Here is a 22609-nt window from a genome sequence, read left to right on the forward strand (position 1 = left end):
TGAAAATCTACTGAAATTTCATTTCAGTAGTTAAAGATTATCGTTCAAAAATTACTTAATCTGGTAAAGTTATAACTAGCGAAATTCATTTGTCGTATATTCATACGGACTTGAAATAGATGAATTACATAGAATATTCATCTTACACTTCGTGTAATAATTTATTCACCTCTAAGAAGTAAGCATTTTCTACGTGCTTGGGAACAATTTCTAACATGGTTAAATAATGATGTATATAAACAATGAGACTGAACGTAGTTGTTACCTTGACGTGTATGATCAGGCCTGCCTACCATCATAAATCAACTAATTAATGTAGGCTATAAAATGTATTGCTTACAGTCATACTTTGCAAACTTTTTGTTGTGAGATTAGTAAGACTAAAAGCAGTAACTTAATGCTCGAGGGCGATGTCGAGCTAATGAGTACATAAGCCTGTGACAGCAATAATGTACTATCGTCAAACCGCCCACATGTAATGTATTATTGTTTTATCATAACTGTTGTAATGATTTTAAATAGACAACTCCCATCAACTTATGTCTCCGGTGGAAGGTCATTTTGAAGCAAAAAGCCAGCACATCAATTGCTCTACAATAAAAAGTGTGTGCGCGATGGGCCACAAGCAGTTGTCCATAGAACCGTGGGGTCACGTTTCAACGTTCTTAAGACCATCACTAATTGATGAGCTGATAATAGAAATGTAATCAAATATAAATATGATTTATCTAGGAGAATAATATATGAGAAGTCCCAAGTAATTAAGGATGAACTTTCTTTTTTACGCCATAGGTTATTGGCCGCATGGATATTATTCAGTACCTTCATATCAATAGAATATGTAAGTAATAATCCATTAGCTTGATGAAAAACTAGAATTAATAGGGAGAAATCTAAAATCGTTGAAATTCATGAGAAAAAATCTAAGAATACCAGAGAACATGCGCTTGTTGTTACCGACTTGATATGGTTGGATGCTAGTTCAGTGGTACAAAAGGTAACTGTGCATCAGTTAAACCAAATGCATTGTGCTAGAGTCCATAATGCAAAACCGTGCATGCACACTGCTGTGTGTCTTCTTTGAAACAAATTAAAATGAATCTTGTTTACCGGATTTTTAACTGAATAATCACGGTAGGTAATTTCAAAAATACTTCGATTGAAAATTGACTGTATGATCAAAAATGCTTTTCGGAACGATTGAGACCAACTTACGGCTAAAGAGGAAAATTTGAAAGAAAAATTTAGATGGGATAGAGCTTACTTCGAGGAAATCATCAAACTGCAATACGAGGTCAGACCCTATTTTACACCATGAATGTAAACGGAAAAGTGAATGGCCAAAAAGCACACTACTTCCAGAATTGGAAGCAGCCGCAACTGCAAACAACTGGAAAGTGTTGGTCATAAGAGTAGGATGCATAGTGCTGTTGGTTGACCTATGCTCCTTCATGAGGAGTAACAGATATAAATAAGTAATTTTGAGATCTTTACACGTTGCAGGTTTTTAGCGTTTCATGTATTAGCTTTACACATTAAACTAGATCTTTCTTATATAAAGATACACACATTGAAATGATGCCCTTGTTGTTTGATAAAGAATGAAAAGTATTAGATACTATTGTTCAGTGAAGATTATGAAATCATATTTAACAATCAGATACTACTTAACTGGATGTTAGTAATCAAATGGGAGAATAAAAATGTCCATCCATATATATTCAATAATTATTAATTGTTTTATTATGATAAATCAATTTTGTGAGGAACATCACAAATCATTCTTATCCATAATCCTTATAACAAATAAGGAATTATAGCAACTGATCAACTGACTATTCCTAAATCAAGCTCAGTCCATAATGTAGCGTATAAATTAGCAAACAACACCGGAGAAAAGTGTGCACTGACGTCAACAGATATAAGCAGTATATCTCATGAAACAAAGTCAAATGCCTGATGACAGAGAGTTGAGAATCTCAAAGGAAAGAGAATGACAACTACAACAAAGAATGTTTGGTGTTGGGACGAATAAACAACCAAGTCTGAGACAATTGGTTGACATTTTGCGGAAAAAGAATTTACTGTATAATTCTCAGATTGTTCTGGGGGATTCTGTAGTTCTCTATTCAAGTACATACGTTTGTCCTCACTAGTGTTCTCCTTTACTACAATTTCAAATAATGCTAATGAGAAAGCTGTTTTAACAAGGAATGTATGATTTCAATTGACGATATTAGTAGAAAACTAGTTAGCCTCTTTGCTTACGTTTGTTATTATCTATGGTCTTGTAGTGTCGGTTTCCATGTTAACCCCATCCACCTTATCTTAACTTGTGGACAAAAAAATTTATTCAATACTTTGATCCATATTTTGACCCTGTTTATTATTCACTTATCAAACATCAATGTTTTTATATGGGCGGATGTGTGTTCACTTCTTATCGTACTCATCGCATGTCTGTAGCTTATTTTTGTGTGACGTTAAATAATGATTAACGCCTGGTAAATAGAGTTAGCTCACACGTATTCGCCATCGCACGTCATATCGCTTTGCTTACTTTTCTTTGCTTGATTTTTTTCGTCCGTTTGTTCTGATCAAATATTGTATAAAATATGCGTATTTGGGTGATTTCATTCGGTTATTCACCGACGCGGAATACCTTGGTAATTGTGTACGAGGATAGGCGACCTATATATTAAGATAGCAATAATATGTTAAAGATCACTTGTCCGATCTTACTGGAGTCACAAGCTAGGCAACATAGGTCTGTTGATCCATGTTATAAATAATTCGAATATCGAACACAGATTTCTAAATCATTTATGTTGGTTAGTACAAATAGCCTTCCTTTGAACAAAGGCTTCAGTCCTGTGTATATGAGTTTCTAATATATGTGAAGGATATCAATGAAAATATCATAAGACGGATATAAGTATATAAGTATAGATCTACTGTCAACTATATATACTCTATGAATTGATTTATTAAACCGGTTTTCTACATTCCTTCGACAGTTTAATTTTCTTTCTGATGCTCAAGATTTGTTTTAAAGTTTTTTTTATGTTTTCTTCGCAAAAACAAACGGTTCACTGTTTAAAAATGTAAAAGTCGCCGAATACTCACTCACCAAATTACTTGCTTACTTCCTTACGCTTATTTCCATAAGCCCAAGCAATTGACTAGCATTCTTTGGCTAACACTGTTCCAAACCTTCCTTTCTACTTCTATCTAATTGTTGTTCATTCTCATTTCATCATATGTAATGACCGGTGTAACTACAAAACACTGAGCACCCACACATCTATATTCGTTCTAAACAATAAGAGTAATCATGAAGAATACGCCCAACTAGTCCACAGATAAATTGTGCAATAATTAATTGTATGAAAGACACTCCTTCAATTAACAATCAAAAATTTAATTTTGAACGATTTCCAATATGATCGTGTGAAAAAGCATTAAGTAACCAGTTACATTCTGATCACATTATCAAGCAGTGTTCAATGATCAACTGAATCCAATAACATCTATTGAAATGTAATATGTGGTTGACAATTTACTCTCCTTTTCTCTCATCCATTCCAGTGATTGTTTATTATCAGTCCAGGATAATACATAAAATATTCCACTGATTACCAAGATGATATCAAAATCTGCACACTAATTGTCAAAAGACTATTACTCAACTTGAAAAATCATCACTATTCATGCAATCTGTTCACGGAAATAACCGACTTCCCGTCTGTGACAATTTATACTCTGTAAAGAAGAATGATTGAAATTGCCAGTAAAAAAATGTATTACTGTTTGTGAAGCGTGAAACTTCATAGAATCCCAATAGTCATGTGCCCTTATAGTGAGTTACTTTGGGAGGCAGTTATTCTCAGAGCTCAGGGCTCGTTTTATTCCTCTGGTCGCTTTTTATACACGGTAAATGTGATTGATCGGTTCATCTGAGAATATATCTATAAATTTATTTCCTTAAGTCGTTGACCTTCTCTGACTACGGTAGATGTGTCAAGTTCTCTCCTCTGTATTACACACCCTAGTTTAGATTATTTAGCTATTTGGCACATACCTGCACAGGGATTAACGTGTGGATTAACGAGAGAAATTACTGATAATTCGAAAGCCTCATATTCTACTGAGTTTCAAAAATATCAGCAATCAATACTGACACTAGAGAGAACACATTTTACACTAATTGACTGTGGGATTAAACAAGTCACTGCAACGTTCAATAGACAGTTGAAAAATAAAAACTTTTAAAACCTAGGTCAATATTTCTTCAAATACCAACTGTTATGGATTTAATCAACTAGTTCAAATATCAATTTGTTGTGTAACAGGCATCAATGTCACTTGCCATTAAAATAAAATGAATTGCCTAGGACAGAGTTCAAAGGACAGTCACAATGGACAGCTTATGCACCTCCACGAGGAATAAAAGGCATAAGTGAGGATGTTAGTTAGTGATAATTAGCACCAATAATTAGAAAGGTGAGTCAAACATTTGATCAACAGACCAAAAGACAATGTGAAAATGTTACAGAAAAACTAGGAAATTCGCAGATTAACCAATCAAGTCGAATTCTGTGGTAAATGTGGAATAATCACGATATGAGATTTCAATTAAAATGAAATTTCGAATAAAAAGTAGGATAGCTTACAAGATGAACTGTCACTTTATGTCAAAACGGAACTGTGTCTACAAATTTGGATGTTTCGATTTTGTCATGCTTCCGATTTTGAAGAATCTTCTCGCGACATCTTTACTCGAACCGAAGTTTTTTTTGATACACAATAAACCACGTATTAATCCCGTAAATATGGATGTACTTCAATGAACATTGTCAAAAGCAGTCCATGTCATTCACAACGATCACTAAATCGTCACAGAAAACATGAAAATACTACAAAATAGTTTTCCAAATACAAAGAAATAACAGTGGCTGAAGAGCTACATACAATGCCTAACTCTACTGCTCTGTCGAACGAAGAAATGCTCAATAAGCATCACACTTGCACAACCCATCCAAGCTTTTGTGTTCGATACTATTCAAACATCGAACCATTATTGCACATACAAGTTAAACTCTTTCCATTCTCACACAAAGTTCACACACATTTTCATCTCTGACCCTCCACATATACACACACACAAATTTATATAGATGTATCAGATAACTCCAATTGACCGAAAAGACAAGATATTGACTTATTCAGACTTGTTTTTTGATTGATCGCAACTCACACACCTGCTTTGTTCCTTTGTAATACTTTAACGTGGATTTATTTCTATCTGTTATTTATTCTCCGATGAAGTGACTTACATTGAGTTAAGAAACGTCAGAAGTCTAATTTTCGTACTCAAATAGGTATCGACAACTATATTATTTTTATTTATAACAATCCCTCCATTAAACGATGGATTTGAAAATTTCACGTCAAACTTTGCTAATCATAACTATATTCTTACACAATTTATATGAACGCTTTACCATCACTGATTATAATCCAATATGTTTCAAATGATTCAGATAAAAGTTGATGTCATTCATTCATATGAATTCAAATCTTTCATATACTCAAGTTCACTCAGCTGAAGCACTGTATTCAGTCTTGTAGTTTATACACACAAATGAGTCTTATTCATCAAATCTTTCATGTTGTAAATCGACTGATATTAGAAGGCAGGAAGTCGTGCGCTTGCTGCATGCTTTCCTATTTAAGAATGTACATTAGCACAAATTCATCAAAATGTTTTTAGAAAATAGGCTAATCATCAACAAACCAACAGGCTGAAGTCAGGTCTTCCTTCATCATATCGAATACGCATCATTATTCAGCATCCAAATTTTATAACACTTTGAAGGTAGTATTACTTAAGCGCCGAAATAATCACCTGATACCAGCTTTCTTAAACTGAAAGAGTCAACAGAAAATAACTACAAAACAATACATATGTAAACTTCATGAAGTACCACAATGATCAATTTGAACACCATCTTGAATAAACAGAAGATAAATGTTGGTTAGTGATGAATATAAACAACACATTTTCAGTTATATCAATTGTTGTTGACTGAAATGCATAAATAGTTTTAACTAACAAACCTTGTTATAATGTGGAAAAATGTGGTCAACAGTAACCAGTAGGCACATGATCAACTTGTTTAAGTAAATCGCTGTCAAAATAATCTCTATGTTGCCATCATCCATATGATATTGCATGCATTCAACATAGATTAGATGAATTTAATTCTATGCTGGAATCAGTTAGAAAAATGCTGCCTTTATTGTATACGATTTCAATCTATTTATTCAACATGGCCAGATTGAACAAATCAAAGTATCATTAAGTACTGTAGGTCTGTGTAATGTAATTGTGGAATGACGTGAATTAAGTCTTTCAGAAAGAGAAAGTGAATAGGTGAGTTCAAGTAATCACAGAGACTCTTTTTAGAAGAAAACAACTGAAAAACGTCACAGTTAGTTTTCGACATTATAATGATCCTATATGTACTTGTTGTAACGGATTACTCCTACGAAATACTAAGCCATACGTAAGAATGTCAAATTGTTGGTGTTGGTTTGAAGAATCCCCCTTTAGCATTTCATTTATCTTCAGCTATATTTGTGTTGGAAGAGCAAAGTGAGATTTTTTGGCTTAGTGATGCAGACTTATTAGCTTGGAACAAATGTATGAGTCTTACTTTTGACTAAGTCCAACCAACTTATGTAAGAACACGGTGAACACGTTAGATTATAGATCATATAACAATTCAATCTATAAGACATAATAAGATGTAAATATTATCAAATATATGTAATATTCGTTAGCTCTCTTTGCAATAAAATAATCGTCAATGCACTACACTACATTTGTCCAATACTTACTAATCGTTCTATATTTTGTAAAAATTGACCACATTGATTGATAGACTCATACAGACGGAATTCTCTGTAGATAACTTTGTCAATTTATGATCAAACATCAGTGTAACCTTGTTTGATAAGGAAGCACCATTTTCATATATATCTTGACAACCAGATCTCAAAATGTATTCCACGCAAAACCATCAGGAGAAATTATGTCGCCTCGCATTAAATGTAGGGAACAAACATCTGATTTAGGAATGTTTTGAATTGACTAGTTTAAAAATTGTTTAGGTTGTACATTGATGCCATATAACATGACAATGAGATGCTTTGAACAAGAACTGCTTTTTATCCGTATATGCACATCCTGTTGATTTATGAATGGTGCATTTGAGGTCATTTCCTGCAAAAAAATGAATTTAATATGACCATCTATAACTGGAGAAAGTACGGAGGTAGAAGAGAACAAGGAACAACAATTCAATAACTACTAAAATATGACAATCAGGTCTACCATAATGCATGTGCCATGTGACTCAGGGAAATATTGTTCTTATCAGATATAAATTCAAATTGACAAGGGCTGACAGGGACAGTGGTAATGTTAAGCAACATCAGGTAAGTAATTTCACTAAGGTGATTCCTAAATAAGAATGACCAAACATTTAAAGTTACTTTAACCTAACGTGTTGAATAAGATATACTTACAGGTGAAAGAATATACATTGCATTTTCACGGGAGAAGTACGCATCATTGAAACGAACAAAGGATGCAAGCGATTTTGTCTTGCAAGCTGATTGTGGCTGATTACTCCGGAGTCTGGAAAATTTACAGGTTAAGTTATTCATACAGAAAGATAGTTCAGGGTTTGTTCCACCAATGTCAACGAGATACGGATGTAATCATTAAAAGCTTTTGCATATTCAATTACTTGACTGGATGTAAAGGATAGTTTATTAGGTATATTGAAGAAAATGATTAGATTTAGTTCGAGTCTTCTCTTTTATAGAGTATCAAGCTCAAGTTCATTACATCAGGAATCATGGTTCCCGATTCAATGAGTTCCGAAAACCCGAAGTGTAAATCGTCTCTGCATTGATGACAGGCTAAATATATCCTTCATGAGCACACTACTAAGATTATAGTTATGCTATGCAATGAGTTTACGAGTTATGCAACCTATAAAACGTTCAGACTAGGAGATCTGGTTCAATAACCGTTCCGTAAACAGCAAATCGTGGAAGTACCCAAGTCTACTACTTCATGTACTGTAGATAACACCTCACTAATCATGGTGACACCTAATTTGAGTGATTTTTTGCTGAAGCATATCAATTCACATTTAACTGTGTTGAGCGTCAACTAAAATTTTGACCATTATTGCGCTACTTAGTCTAGCTTCATGCTTGAGTAATTTTGCATATTGTTCAGCCCTGAAGCAGAAAATGAATACACGCATTCGGAATCATATGCACAAAGAAGAAGCTGACTCTAACAAATAAATTCATCAATACCATTGTTAAAATCTAGGAAGTGCGAGGGCCTCAAGACACCACCTTATGTTACATCGATTCTGACCACGAACAGCGTTCGACAAGAAAAAGTTGATTTTACATATTTGATGTCAGTGGCTAAGAAAGAAGTCAAAGCAATTAAGCAGGGTGTTTTTGACCCCATAATATGACAGTTGATCTATAACAGGCATTCGCTGAAGTTTGAAAATTCACAGGCTGAATGTTAAGAATGATTCCATCACTGGTAACAAAGCAGTCCGTGTTAAAACGTACATTGATTGAAAGAGGTAGATAATCGATATTCAGATATTTTATCATCTATTTTGATTTTCATTATTTCAGAGGAATTGTTAGCAGTCAAAAGGAATTTTCTAATAACCGTCAAAGATACAGGTGAGTAAACATTGAACAATCGTTGGATCAAACGCGCGAAACTTTTTATCACTTACACTTTCACTCATTGTGATTAAACAAAATTCAACTGTTCACTTTGAACAAATCCAACTTTCAAAAAACTAACAAAAGAGTGAAGGTGCTACTATTCTGGAAAATGAGGGAAGACTGAGTACATCCATCTTGACTTAGAGGACAGTTAAAGTGAGCTGCAAAAGAATAAAGTTGACGAGTAATAAATAAGTCAGCATGGATAAAATAGGTAATAATCTCATTCCACTTGTCGGAAAATGAATGTAGAGATTATTTATTGTTTCAGGTTTCAGTCACAAAGTCATTTCTGCATATGACACATCCACCTACACATTCATTATTCACATAGTCATTCCTTAATATTAACGAATATCTACACATATCTAAAGCTTTTCCGTTCTCATCTACAACAAAAAGACACAGTAATCAGAATCAGTAGACCGATGGAAATTATTATATATGTTGACAACCAACTAAATTCTCAGGTTTAATGTGGAGACAAACACTTCACAGCTCATGTTATGCGTCTATTGTTTCAAATAAAATTATTCAAGTTATTGCGCGAGTGTAAATATATATTATCGGCAACGTAGACGATTTATTGTTTATACCTCAAATTCTAAGTATCAATAGTCTTCTTATTGTAAATGTTCCAGCCAAGATGACTGGTGTAATACAACCAAATGGGAAAATATCTTTGTATTTTGATAACGTAAGTTTTACAATTAATTTGAATTGTAATTTTGTTTATGTACTTCAGATCATTTTACTATTTCATGTTAATCAATACTGTCAAGGGCATCTGGTTACGTTGACCATGATAGAAACAGATCAATATTCAGAAGTGAAGTTCTATCAGAAGAAATAATGATGTGTTTGTGACGAATATAAAACGGACAGTTTGTAATTGAATACCATACAGAAAGTGCCATATGCCGCTAGGCTCCATTTCATCTTGCTAAGACTAGCTGTTCGGATTGTCCATTGTTGAAAATCCTGGACAACAGCATCCTCCCAGTTATTTAGAATCACAATTCTTGCAACAGACGAAGATTTTAGTCTCACATTACGTTGTCACATGATAAAAAGATTGTTCATAAGACTTAAGTGAAGATGACAACTGGTGTGGTTTGGAATATCTTTACAGATTGAATGTAAAGAGAACTGAGTATATCAGCTTGATTGATGCTAGTTTGATTATTTGTCTTCCGATGAGATGACATTAATGAATAAATGTTTTAGTGATCATTGGTTACAGATATTGACTCAAACTTCCAACACTTCGTTTTCAGATTCCTGCGGAAGTTGATGAAAGTGAGTGCATATCGAAAATCAACGCTACATTCAATTATGGAAAAAGTAAGAAACATTACAACAAATCTTGTTAACACCTTGATGTACGGTGACGTACATCATCAATTATTAAGTAGTGTCATATTACTCTCTTCTCGTACCCGGTCATCAGCATGTCAATGCAATAAATTCATGCATCCTATCAGAGCCTAGTATTATAGCTTTCTAACAGTTTGCAATAATCAGTTGTTTTTTGTGTGAAATAAGCTGGTGGAAATACTATTGATATGTTAAGGATAATTGTGCAAAATGCAATTCGATTGCTATTTGTAAACACACTGTCCGAATGTTTTGAATTATTAGAATTCAACGTTTAATAATTGTTCAAATTTCTTGTAAGAAACTGCGGTGTCACACCTGATTGTAAATGAGTGTCGGTTAATTTGAAAGCGTATGATATTAGTGAATATGTCTGTGAACAGCGGATCATCATCGTTTAATGGACCGAAATCTTAATATTTATGCCATCCATCCATCCATTATCATTTTCGATAAAATCACAGTAATGATTTGAGTGATTTATGTAAATCAATCGTGGTTCCCAACATTATTCCGAAGATAAAAATAACCATATAAAAAGGAGTTGAAGCTTCACTCGATTACACAAATCATTGGGTATTTGTAATGATTGTCTAAATGAATACTCGAATGTAGTGTGAAGTGAATGGTGCTGAGTTTGATTCCTCGACGTGTCTTAACTAAGACGAAACGCGTGTCTGAGATAAAGGTATATCATCAATGTTCAACTGATTTCTCCGTTGAATAACTCGGACAAATATCGTTTTAATCTTTAATTTACTGGTTGATCATCGGTCACATTCAAAACTCAGAGAGATGTCAGCCATAAACCTAACAGTGATCATCACTGTGTCCATAATAATATATTCAATAGTTCCTTATAATGATGGCTCCTAATAAACTTGTAATACCCAATGAAGTAATCGAAGTTCTGAGTGTCTTGTTCCTTTCAAGGTTTCATAGATCATGAAATACCTGTTCCTGCAAAATGGATCAAAAGTGGCACGTTGGTGGAGTATGAAGTCATCGGAAGTACGTAAAACCTTACTTAATAAGCATTAATTATTTCCACATTCAAAAAGATCACTTTTGTTTATCGAAACTGGAATTTTTGTGTGTAACTGTAGTCAGCTAATAAATGATATCCAGGCATCTGTCTCAAATGACTTTTTACTTACCATTTATCACTACCCGTCGACTCGATGTTCAGTAATAATAAGGAATAGCAACCAGATTTCAACTGTGTTGGAGTCTGAACATTGTTGAAAGTTACTTAAACATAAAGTCACAAAATGAAAGACGGGATGCTATTACTGTCCAAAAGTTTTAAGTGTCAGTTAGGTGATTGTGTGTTGAGGAGTGAGAATCCGTTATTCTTTCTTTAAATATCATGTGTGATTTTTCTGAAGCATTGAAGTTGTGAAAACAATCCCTCTGAATTAGAATACCTGGAATACAACAACTTTTGGTCCTCACTTTCTGAGCGTTTTGAAAAAAACATTCCGACTACTGAGAGAATCATTCCAATAATCAATGATTAGATAAACATCAATGTTCGTCAAATAAAATTTTACTTTTATCATTGATGAATTATGTTGATTCAACTGATCTGATGCACTAACTGACAGCACATAATTCAGAAATGGACCGCGTGCATTGTTATCCGTGGTCATAACAGTTAGACTGCAATTTTTTCAAGAAAATTATCACTGGTGATTGGAAGAACAGTGTCAATTTGCCGTTTTCGTTCAACTGAATTGACATAACTTTGTATCTATGAACAACCGACTTTTCTTGCACTGATCGCATTCTTAAAACTGATTTCATGGAGAGAATGTGTATAACCATCAAAGTCTACATGAATGCGCTTAGCTAAACCCAGTGACATAAAAGTGTGTACATGTCTGAATCCAAACAGTTATTGAAATCCATCGAATTCTTCTTGTCAAATTTCATCGTTTATTCTTTACACTCGAAGTAGTTTCACTCAATTCAAACACGCCATCGTGAAATATTGATGGAATTGAAAGTGCACTGAGTTTTGCATTATGCACCGTGTTGAACATTTTCCACCAAATGGAAAAGTCACTTAACTCAGAAATCATTATCACATAACTTACTTATAGTTACAGCATTTGTGTTTTGCTTTTCTTTTGTATGATGACTTGGAACTAAAACAACCTCTTTCCTTTCATAGGAATTTGTTCGAAACATGCCAAAGAGCGACTACAACCAAAATGACATGTACTTGGTGTGAAAAAGGAGACAAATGTTTAGAAAGCAATGATGAAGACACTCATGAACTGAAAGTAAATGACTGCCGTGTTGAAGTTGGTATTTGTTGATCTCCATAGGTCTTTTAAATTATCTTCAAACTTCATATTTCAAGCAAATGTTTTTGCTAGAAAGAACATTTTATTGCTATCATTAAGAACTGACATGTATTTCTCCCTCGTTGAGTACAGTGAAGCTTTTTGTACAGTGATGATATATAATCAAGTATTGGAACAATGCGTCTTTTTCGCGAAAAAAGTGCAAAATCGATCGAAACCTCACTCACAAACAGCTTTGAAAAGCGTTAAATATTTTCAGCTCTTTGAATGCGTCATATTTTAAAAAGTCCGAAATGAATCCGTACATCCAAGAGCATTAAAGCGATGAGACCACTTTAAGTGAAGAAGTTTTAACTGTAAAAGATTGTGCATCACGTTAAATTAATTAGTGTGAGTTTTTTGACTACAAGTGATTCAGTCAAGATTATCGATTTCTCTTTCTCTACGGAAAAATAGTCATCTGAATTGATTGCTCCAATTAGGCCGTCAATTATATGTCTATCGACTTATATCAAGATTTTGATTAGATATGACATCCAGAACACAAATTTCACCACAGAAATGAGTCGCCAACTAGGCACAGGATAGTGTATGCAGAGCATAATGGTTGTCAATCGCTAGTAGATATCCTATGTGATTGCCAATTCTGCAACTATTTGTGGAATTCTCTTGTTTCATCATTACGGAAAATGGAGTATGGTGATTAGTAAATTATAAGAATGATGTTTGATATTAAGTAATCAATGCTTTTGATTGATGGATTTGAAAGAACTCAGGTGTCAACCATCTGAGTACTTCAACGCCCATCATACACATTGAAAGACCTATGCGAACCTCTGAAGTTCAGGTTAGAGAAAACATGATGGGAACTGCTAAAGAAACTGATAAACACTTGGTAGATATTTGGTATTTAGTAAGATGTGCTATTTCTTCGTTTCTCTACAGAATATGACCGCTAAAGCAACGGAAGAGCATGAACGACACAAGTCAGATCGACACGTTTACGTTCTACTTTCTTTGATCCCCCTAATTATCATGTGCGTCGGTTATATAATGTGAATGTAGTTACTCATAATAAAGAGCAGTGACGAATGATTCTGAAAAACGTCCTTTAAATCGCTTTGAAAAATCCGTACACTTTTCAGAAATCTTTTTCTATTTGAATTTTTTGAAATTTCATTTTTCATTATTTTAAATTGGATAGATTTTTCATTGTACTATGTACATGCTTTTCATTGTTTGCCAAAAAGCTGATGTAATTCTTTTGATAAAACATTAAACATTATTTTTAACATTTTTGTTATCGCCTACATATCAACGAAGGTTCAATAAATCAAAACAGGTCTAAAATTTGGATTAGATAATAAGTAGTATTGCGCATAAGTGACTTTTGTGATAATAGCAATCAACAATGAGTTCGGTGTGAATGTTCATTTTGAAGGAGTAATCTGTTGAAGCACTTTATCAATACTCAGTTAAACACTCCGATTTTCCGTTACTTCATTATTAAGTATCCAGTAAGTGCTCAGTGACAAACATGTGTTAACCAGATGTCATCAAGACTGATTATGACTCCTGCAATGATCTCATTGTTGATATGTGTAGTATAGGTTCATTGGTTTCCTGTTGAGCTTAGTCTTTATGTAGGCTAGCAGTGGAATCCAGGACGCGCGTTTCGTCATATTTGGGACTCGTAATCCTGATGTACCTGCATCTCAAAGTTGTTGTTCACTCTGGGACTCGAACTTAGTACCTTTCGCTTCAAACGCCATCATGTTATCCACTCGGCCACTGCTAGCGACTATCCATCTTTTCTTACAATGCTTGTGAATTTAGGCTATACAGAGGCCTTAGGCACAGTATGCTTTTATGCCAACTAGAGACTGAATAGTTGTAGTCCTAAAAACATCAATGGGAAGATCCAAACAAACAATACTAAGTAAAACTTGATTCTATTTTCCGGTCCGATCAATTAGAAAGGATATTAAGCACGCGACAAAGATGACGAAAAACTAGGGTGATCAGAATAGTGCTATCATTTTTCGATTGAATCCATAAGTATTCTCTCCAGCAATTATGTACAACAACGACCATCAGGTTATACAGCATTTCCTGCTTCACCACCAGTGGCAGATATCTATCCTATATTCGTGTCAAGTCGATGCGAACAGTTAAATCAAGCATATTCAATTTGATCAGAACACAAAAATCACTGGTATTTCTTGTGCCACCATGCTGTCAGACCACAGTTCCCATATTTAATGCAAACCACTCATTGGCCACCTTCAAATTACATAACATCAACACAGATATTTTTATTTTTTTTCATATTAGTTAATTTCGTGTTCAAACTCGAGTCATCAGAATGCACACTCACTTATAAAATAAAACACGGCACAGAATCCGCAGTCTCTTCAGACAAATCAGTGTTTGAACTTTTCACCATATCATGGTTCTTTTTCCCAAATAAAGACTCAAAAAATATTATTCACGCCTACCTTCTCGATGTTACTGACAGTGTAGATAAACGTGGAGATGACTTTCTGGTATGCGTTGGAGAATAATTCACGAATAACAACGTGAAATTAGTGCTCTGACCATAGGAATGGTGGCGATATTCAACACGTCTAATTTTCTAATAGCGTTCTCTGAAAATATAAAGATTGTAAACATACAAATTCGGTATTATACTCGAATCAAGACACACTGTTTCAGAACTGTACTTTTGTGTTGCTATAGATATATTTCACAAAAATTGTTTGTTTCCAAGATAACGCAATGAGAAATATTTAGATAGTTGAACCGTGAGACATATTTGAAAAAAGTATAAATGAGCAATTAAGTGGTAGAGGCGGGTAAAGAAAAATAAACGAATAAGTATTATGGAAAATAAAATTGTTTAATAAAGGCAAGCGAGAGATAAGTGTGTTACAAATTTCTCATGAACACAGAGGCTTGGATTGTTGTCTGAAATTCCTTAAACTTCTGTAATAAGTAAGAGACGAGATCTAACCACAAAACGAAAACTATTAGGACTACGATAATTAACTTTGATTGATATATTTCAGTCAACTATATGACCACTATAATTCAAGTGTGAAGGAACCGAGCTCCATATTGCTCTGATAGTATTTTTAAATCATCATCATCTTGCAAATATATTTCTGATAGATCACAACATATTGCCGTTTATTGGTTAAGAAAAATTCGTTGACCAATAGACTGAAATTCCGGCATTCTATAGGCCAAAGTTGACCCATTCCGCTTACACGACAGTCAAACTCATCGATTTAAGCAGTGGTAACATGCCTTACAATGCTCCGATGACAAAAGACCTCGAGAATACTGAAAACCAACTACCAGTATGAATGAAATCGGTTAACTATTCAGCCGACTTTCACATGGACAGCCAGCTAAACGTGCTGAAGCAATGCCGAATCATCCACAATTTCAATGGCGAACCTCCAGTTTCACATGAGACCTTCAGCTCTACATAGCCATATAGCTTTTACTGCATACAACACACATGTAGGATAGTAAGCGAAACAGCCCAGCTTGATGCGTCAGGGTATAAGAACGCTTAAAACCGATTGTTTGGTGTGGGAATAGTAAAACAAGACCAGCAAGAATATTTCTATCGCATTTGGGAAATTTTTATTTTTCCGACTTTAGTTAGGGGTAGTGTCCCTATATAACATGGCGAGTATAAGCAGGTGTAGATAGTAAAATTCCAATTTCAAAGAACATGTGCATGTACAAACAGTTTTTCACATGGAGAGCCAGCTAAACTTCACAAAGCAATGCCGAATCATCCACAATTTCAGTGGCGAACTACTAGTCTCACATGAGATCTTTAGCTCTACATGGCCGTATATATCATTCCTGGGGGGGGGGAAGAGTGTTATCAATACTAGAAGAATACTTATATGATACTTATGGATTCAATCGAGAAATGATAATATTATTGTGATCGCACTAGTCTTTTCGTCACCTTTTTCACACTTCTGTTTATCTTTTTAATTTTTCAGACTTGAAAAAATTGAATCAATCTTTCTTGCAAACGTTATTCATGGCTATTCAGTAAAACTTTATCAATTGTCCGAAAGACTGACACAATCATCGGTAGCAAACTGTGACGACGTTCAATCACTTCAGTATAATGAATGTGGCTAAAAATCTCATTATTGACAATAAGTAGAATATGTGTGAGCGTAAATCTGTAACGCTGAAATCTTTACTTACGAAAACGACTAACTCATACAGCCATCAAATATTGATTCAAAGCATAGGATCTCGTGTGATGCCGATGAAGAAAATAATGGTTTAGGCTTACATAAAGACTAAGCTTAGAAGGAAACCGTTGAACCTATTATCTACATATCATCAACAAAATCATGAAAAGAATCATAAACAGTCTTGATGACGCCTCATTACCACATGTTTGTCACTGAGGATTTACTGGATACTTAATAATCAAGTAACGAAAAATGAACGTGTTTAGCTTAGTATTTATAAGGTGTTTCGACAGATCACTCCATCAAAGTGAACAATCACACCGAACTCACTGTTGACTGCAGTGATCACAAAATCACCTATGTGAAATACTATTGAACAACAAGTTAAATTTATTAAACTCTTGTGATATACTGAACTTTCGATTATATGAAGGCGACAAAAACAATGTTCAATGTTTTGCAAGACGAATTAACAAATTTCAAATGCTAAGATTCTGAAGCTATATTACTAGTGTTATTATAAAAGCAACGAATCGTCTACTTTGCCATCCAAGATATGGTAGTCTGAGACATATTGATATTTGCGACATTGTGACTGAAACATAAAACAATAAATAATCTCTACATTCATTTTCCGACAAGTGGAATGAGATTATTACCTATTTTATCCATGCTGACTTATTTATTACTCGTCAACTTTATTCTTTTGCAGCTCACTTTAACTGTCCTCTAAGTCAAGATGGATGTACTCAGTCTTCCCTCATTTTCCAGAATAGTAGCACCTTCACTCTTTTGTTAGTTTTTTGAAAGTTGGATTTGTTCAAAGTGAACAGTTGAATTTTGTTTAATCACAATGAGTGAAAGTGTAAGTGATAAAAAGTTTCGCGCGTTTGATCCAACGATTGTTCAATGTTTACTCACCTGTATCTTTGACGGTTATTAGAAAATTCCTTTTGACTGCTAACAATTCCTCTGAAATAATGAAAATCAAAATAGATGATAAAATATCTGAATATCGATTATCTACCTCTTTCAATCAATGTACGTTTTAACACGGACTGCTTTGTTACCAGTGATGGAAACATTCTTAACATTACACAATGTTGATCTCTTTTTATCATGGTCAACGTAATCAGATACCTTTGACAGAATTGAATAAGTATTATGAATTTATCGAGATGATCAACCTTATAATACAATCAACTGAGCGGTATATTTCGCTTCATTGAAATTTGTTCTAGAAGCTCTCCACTAAGAAATAGACGTTCAATACCTTACCGACAATAAATCGTCAAAATGTTTCTATGAGATTCTGTTATTCATCAATTCTGATTTATGACCGAAATAAATGTATGTCGCGTTGATGTTCCAAGTGTTCTTATATGAGATATTCGTACTGTACGAGAGGACATGTCATGGTTGTTCATTAGTTAACTGTTTGGAAAGTGTTAGGATTCGAAGTGCAGTATCATACCCATATGATCACAAAAATAGTCTCACGTAGTCGATGATTCACAGACAACAAATCACAGACATTGAACTTTCATGGATAAAGTATGTGCTAGAAAACTTTGATGGTTCAAAGATTTCAATAATTCAAACCGACTCTTCTAACAACATCGCTTACCATTGCACAAGTGGTCAGTTTACTACGAAATATGGTGTTGATGAGATATCTTCTGTTTTGTTGTTTTCATAGACTGGAGGGTGAGTAATTTTATTTCTGGCAATTTTGTCACTTGGATTATCAATCCAATTCACTCAATGTGTGTATTTTCAAAACAATATCTCGTTTATTTTACGGCTTCCCTTCAAAACGTGCTACATACAGACGTTCTGGTACAAAAATCACATAAACCGAACAATCACTGTGTACTGGTTGACTCTCGTGTAATAATCAAGCAATATACTGAAGCATTCATACAAAATAAGTGCGAGAAAAGGAAACAAAACAAACTATAACTGAATAGTATAGAAGCTCACTCTCATTAAAAACCACCGTTTCAGATGTCTGAATCTTTGGTGCAAAATGTTCAATATCTCCGAAGTAGTCGTCTCCTTCTCTGGTTAAACGTATCCTACCTGTTTTTATTTGATGAATAAATGCAACATTATTGATAATTTTGCAGTGAATAAATAAAGAGATTTTGAAATAAATGAAAGAATTCAATCAATTGCATGAACTGTATTTGGTTTACTGTAAGAGGCCAAATCTTTGTTAGTTTGAGCGAGAAAAGATAATAAAAGAATGTGTGTGTCCTGTGTGTCCTGTCCACTTAGAGCGCTTCTTCCTGATTTCTTCCTCCGCTGGAATCCGGTTTTTAATCTCCCACAGTAACTTGTTGCTGATAGTGTCTGGCCAACGTATCTGAAGTACTTTGCGTAGACAACTGTCAATTAACACATTTATCGTCTGCATGATGACTTCGATAGTTCTCTACATCTGTGCCCGATACAGTGGAACTGTCTCGACATTTGAGTTGAACATTCTGATCTTCGTGTTTTTTTACAATTGTTTTGAGTTCCAGATGTTCTTTAGTTGTAAAAATGCTGCTCTTGCTTTGCCGATCCGCGTGTTCACATCCGCATCAGATCAACAATGGTCAACAATGATGCTACTCAGATATGTAAAGCTTTTGACATCCTCCAAAGCTTCTCCGTCAAGTAAGTTTCCACTGGTGTGAATCCGAGAGTCTTGTTTTTCTCTTTTTGTATGTTAAAATTTACTGATACTGAGGCTGCTGCCACACTGGTTGTCTTCTCCTGCATTTGTTGTTGCGTGTACAACAGTAGAGCCAGATTATCTGTGAAGTCTAGATCGTCTAGCTGCATCCTAGCTATCTACTGTATCCCCTGCTTCCATCCTGATGTTAACGTCTTCATGATCCAGCCGATCACCAGGAGACAGAGATAGGGTGAAAGTAAGCAACCTTGCCCGAGACAATCTTTTACCTCCAATGAGTCTGTGAACGTTCCCACGTGAACAGTTTTTCAGTTCTATCAATCATAGGAATGTCGTATGATATTGACTTTCTTCTCCGGCACGCCGTAGTGTTGAAGAAGCCACCATAGTGTTGTCCTGTCCACCCTATCAAATGCTTACTTGTAATCAAAGAATTTGACGAAGAATGATGTGTTCCATTCAATTGATTGTTTAACAATGATCCGTAGAGTTGCAATTCGGTCAGTAAACGGATGATCATCTCGGAAACCAGCCTGTTGTTCTCTAAGTTTTTGGTCTACGGAGTCTTTCATTCTGTTTATCAATACTTGTTGAAAATTTTTCCACGAATTGAAGGAAGATTGTTACTCCCTTAAGTTATCAAACTAATTGATATCGTCTGTATTTGATATTTTGGTCATTTCCTTTTTATCAGTCTGTTGATATTTGTTTTTTATCCCGAATGTTAATAAAGAGAATGTGGAGTATCGTTTTACTTGGTGCTACATATGGTTTCTGTGGCTCTGCTGGAATGTTGGCCAGTTCCGCTACTTTGCCGCTATTGATTTTTCTAATAGCCATGCTGATTTCTCCAATTTCAGTGGGCCAACCTCGAAAAGCAGGTCCGTGGGTGTTGCTTCGATGTTGAGTAGGTTCAGTGGAGCCAGTCGATTCCAGGGCTCTTTGAAGTGCTCTTCAAACCTGTTACGTTGTTCTTTAATGCTGATGATTACCTTGCCTTCCTTCCTTTGCTCTGGTCTTTCTGGTTCACGGTCATTTCCGACTAGTTTCTTTGTTGTATCATACAATTGTCTCAGGTTTCCTTCACTTTCAGCCTTTTCCGCCGTCATTGCCAAATCTTCCACAAATTTATGTTTGTCGGTTCTGATGCTCGTCTTCCCTTGTATGTTTACTTCCGTTTAATCGACTTGTGCCTTGGCTTTTTCTGCTTGTACTTGTCGATTGGAAATCGCTATCAATGAAAGCTGGTTTCACTCGATCGATGCTGATTACGTCTGCCTTTCCAGCTTTTTCTATCGTGACTATCCTATCTGTCTTCGTAATCACTTTAAATGGACCTTCATAGTTCGGCTGCAGAGGTGGTTGTACATTGTCTCTTCTGATGAATACGTGCGTGCTATTAGGCAGTTGCTGAGGTACGAATACTTGTCGTTGTTGTAGTCTGGGAAGTGCTATCTTAAGATCGTTCATGTGTTTCTTCAGGCGTTGCACGTAGTTGGCTACATCAGTCCGAACACTTTTACCTGAAGCCTAAAATTCTCCGGGTAAACGTGAAGTAGTTCCATATACCAACTCGGCTGGACAACATCTCATATCCTGTTTAATTATTGTTCTTAAACCTAACATGACTAAAGGAACCTTATTAGCTCAGTCGTTATTGACAATGACAGATGTAAGGGACGCTTCCAACTGCCTATGTAGGCGTTCAAACATTCCGTTTGCCATTGGATGGTAGGATGTTGTTCGAATACGTTTAATTCCGAGGAGTTCTGTAAGCTGCTGGAAGAGTCGACTTTCGAATTGCGCTCCATCGGTTGTGATAATTGCTGGTATACCATAGTAAAAAAATCCAATTTTCGATAAGGGATTTTGCTACAGACTCGGCTGAGGCGTCTTTTATTGGCACCGCTACAGGCCAACAGGTAAATCTATCGATGCATGTAAAAATATAGTTGTACCCATTCGAAACTGGCAGTGGTCCCACAATATCGATGTGTATATGCTCGAATCGAGTGTCTGGCTGTAAAAATGAACCCATTAGCGAGCTAGTATGACGATGTAATTTGGCTTTTTGACATTCCACGCATGCTTGCGTCCAATGTCCATACGAAACGCTCACTGATTAATTTCATCGTGGCTTTTATTCCCGGGTGCGATAGGTTATGGATACTTTCTAATGGATACTTTCTAATACTTTCCGTCGCAATGGTTTAGGAATGAATGGGCGAAGTCGGCCTGTCGACATGTCATTTCACGTTGCCGAACTGAAAATCTTGGAATGATAATGACGTCGTGTCATCGAATCTTAGCTTGTTTAGTTCGATGTCCGTCTCTTGTAACTTTGCGAGACCGTGATAATCAATTCCATTTGTAATAACTGCATTTATCGTTGTTCTGGACGACGCATCTGCCACTTCGTGATTATTACATTTAATATACTGTATGCTAGATGTTAATTGGGAAATAAATTCTAATTGTCGAAGTTTCCTCGGGGAATAGTTATCCTGCTTGGCGTTAATTGCTTTCGTGAGGGGTTTATGGTCTATATACACTGTGAAAAAAGTACCCTCCACCATATGTCGGAAATGCTTAATTGCCAAGTAAATCGATAATTGTTCTCTTCCGAACGTACTGTACCTCGTTTGTGTAGGATTTTATCTCTTTTCTTTGAAAAATGAAATTGGTTTCCATGTACCGTTTACTAACTGCTGCAGTACAGTTCCTACTGCTACGTTCGATGCGTCCGTCATGATGGCTAGTGTCGCTTCGCTCTTTCTTCGTACTAATATCATTCTCTCATGAAGTGCTTGCTTAGCGTTCTCAAAAGCCTGTATAGCCTCTGTCGATAGATGAAATGTTTGGGTGTTTTCTCGCAAAGCGTCCGTGAATGGCTGTAGTATTGCTGCGCAGTTCGGATTAAATCGCCTATAATAGTTTATTAGTCCCAAGAATCGTCGCGACTCTTTTTGTGACTCGGGCAACGGATAATTACGAATAGCAGCAACTTCTGTTGGGACTGGCATGATACCTCGAGCATTTATCATATGACCTAGGAATTGCAATGATTTCTTTCGAAATTCACATTTCCCAACGTTAATAATGACGCCATGTTCCTGAAGTCTCGTGAATAACTGTCGTAGATGTTGTAGGTGTTCTTCTGC

General features: G+C 35.3%; 1 protein-coding gene across 1 annotated transcript; it reads left to right on the forward strand.

Annotated features, from left to right (window-relative positions):
* Positions 1-8730: 8730 nt before the first annotated feature.
* On the forward strand, positions 8731-12542 carry Smp_165600 (hypothetical protein; the record flags this gene model as incomplete). The annotated part of the gene is made up of 5 exons (XM_018792599.1): positions 8731-8793; positions 9474-9538; positions 10119-10170; positions 11134-11229; positions 12379-12542. Coding segments are annotated over 5 exons (438 nt in total), but the record flags the coding sequence as incomplete, so codon positions are not given.
* Between the last annotated feature and the right edge of the window lie 10067 nt (positions 12543-22609).

This window comes from Schistosoma mansoni (assembly GCF_000237925.1).
Source record: "Schistosoma mansoni, WGS project CABG00000000 data, supercontig 0212, strain Puerto Rico, whole genome shotgun sequence".
Lineage (NCBI taxonomy): Eukaryota > Metazoa > Platyhelminthes > Trematoda > Strigeidida > Schistosomatidae > Schistosoma > Schistosoma mansoni.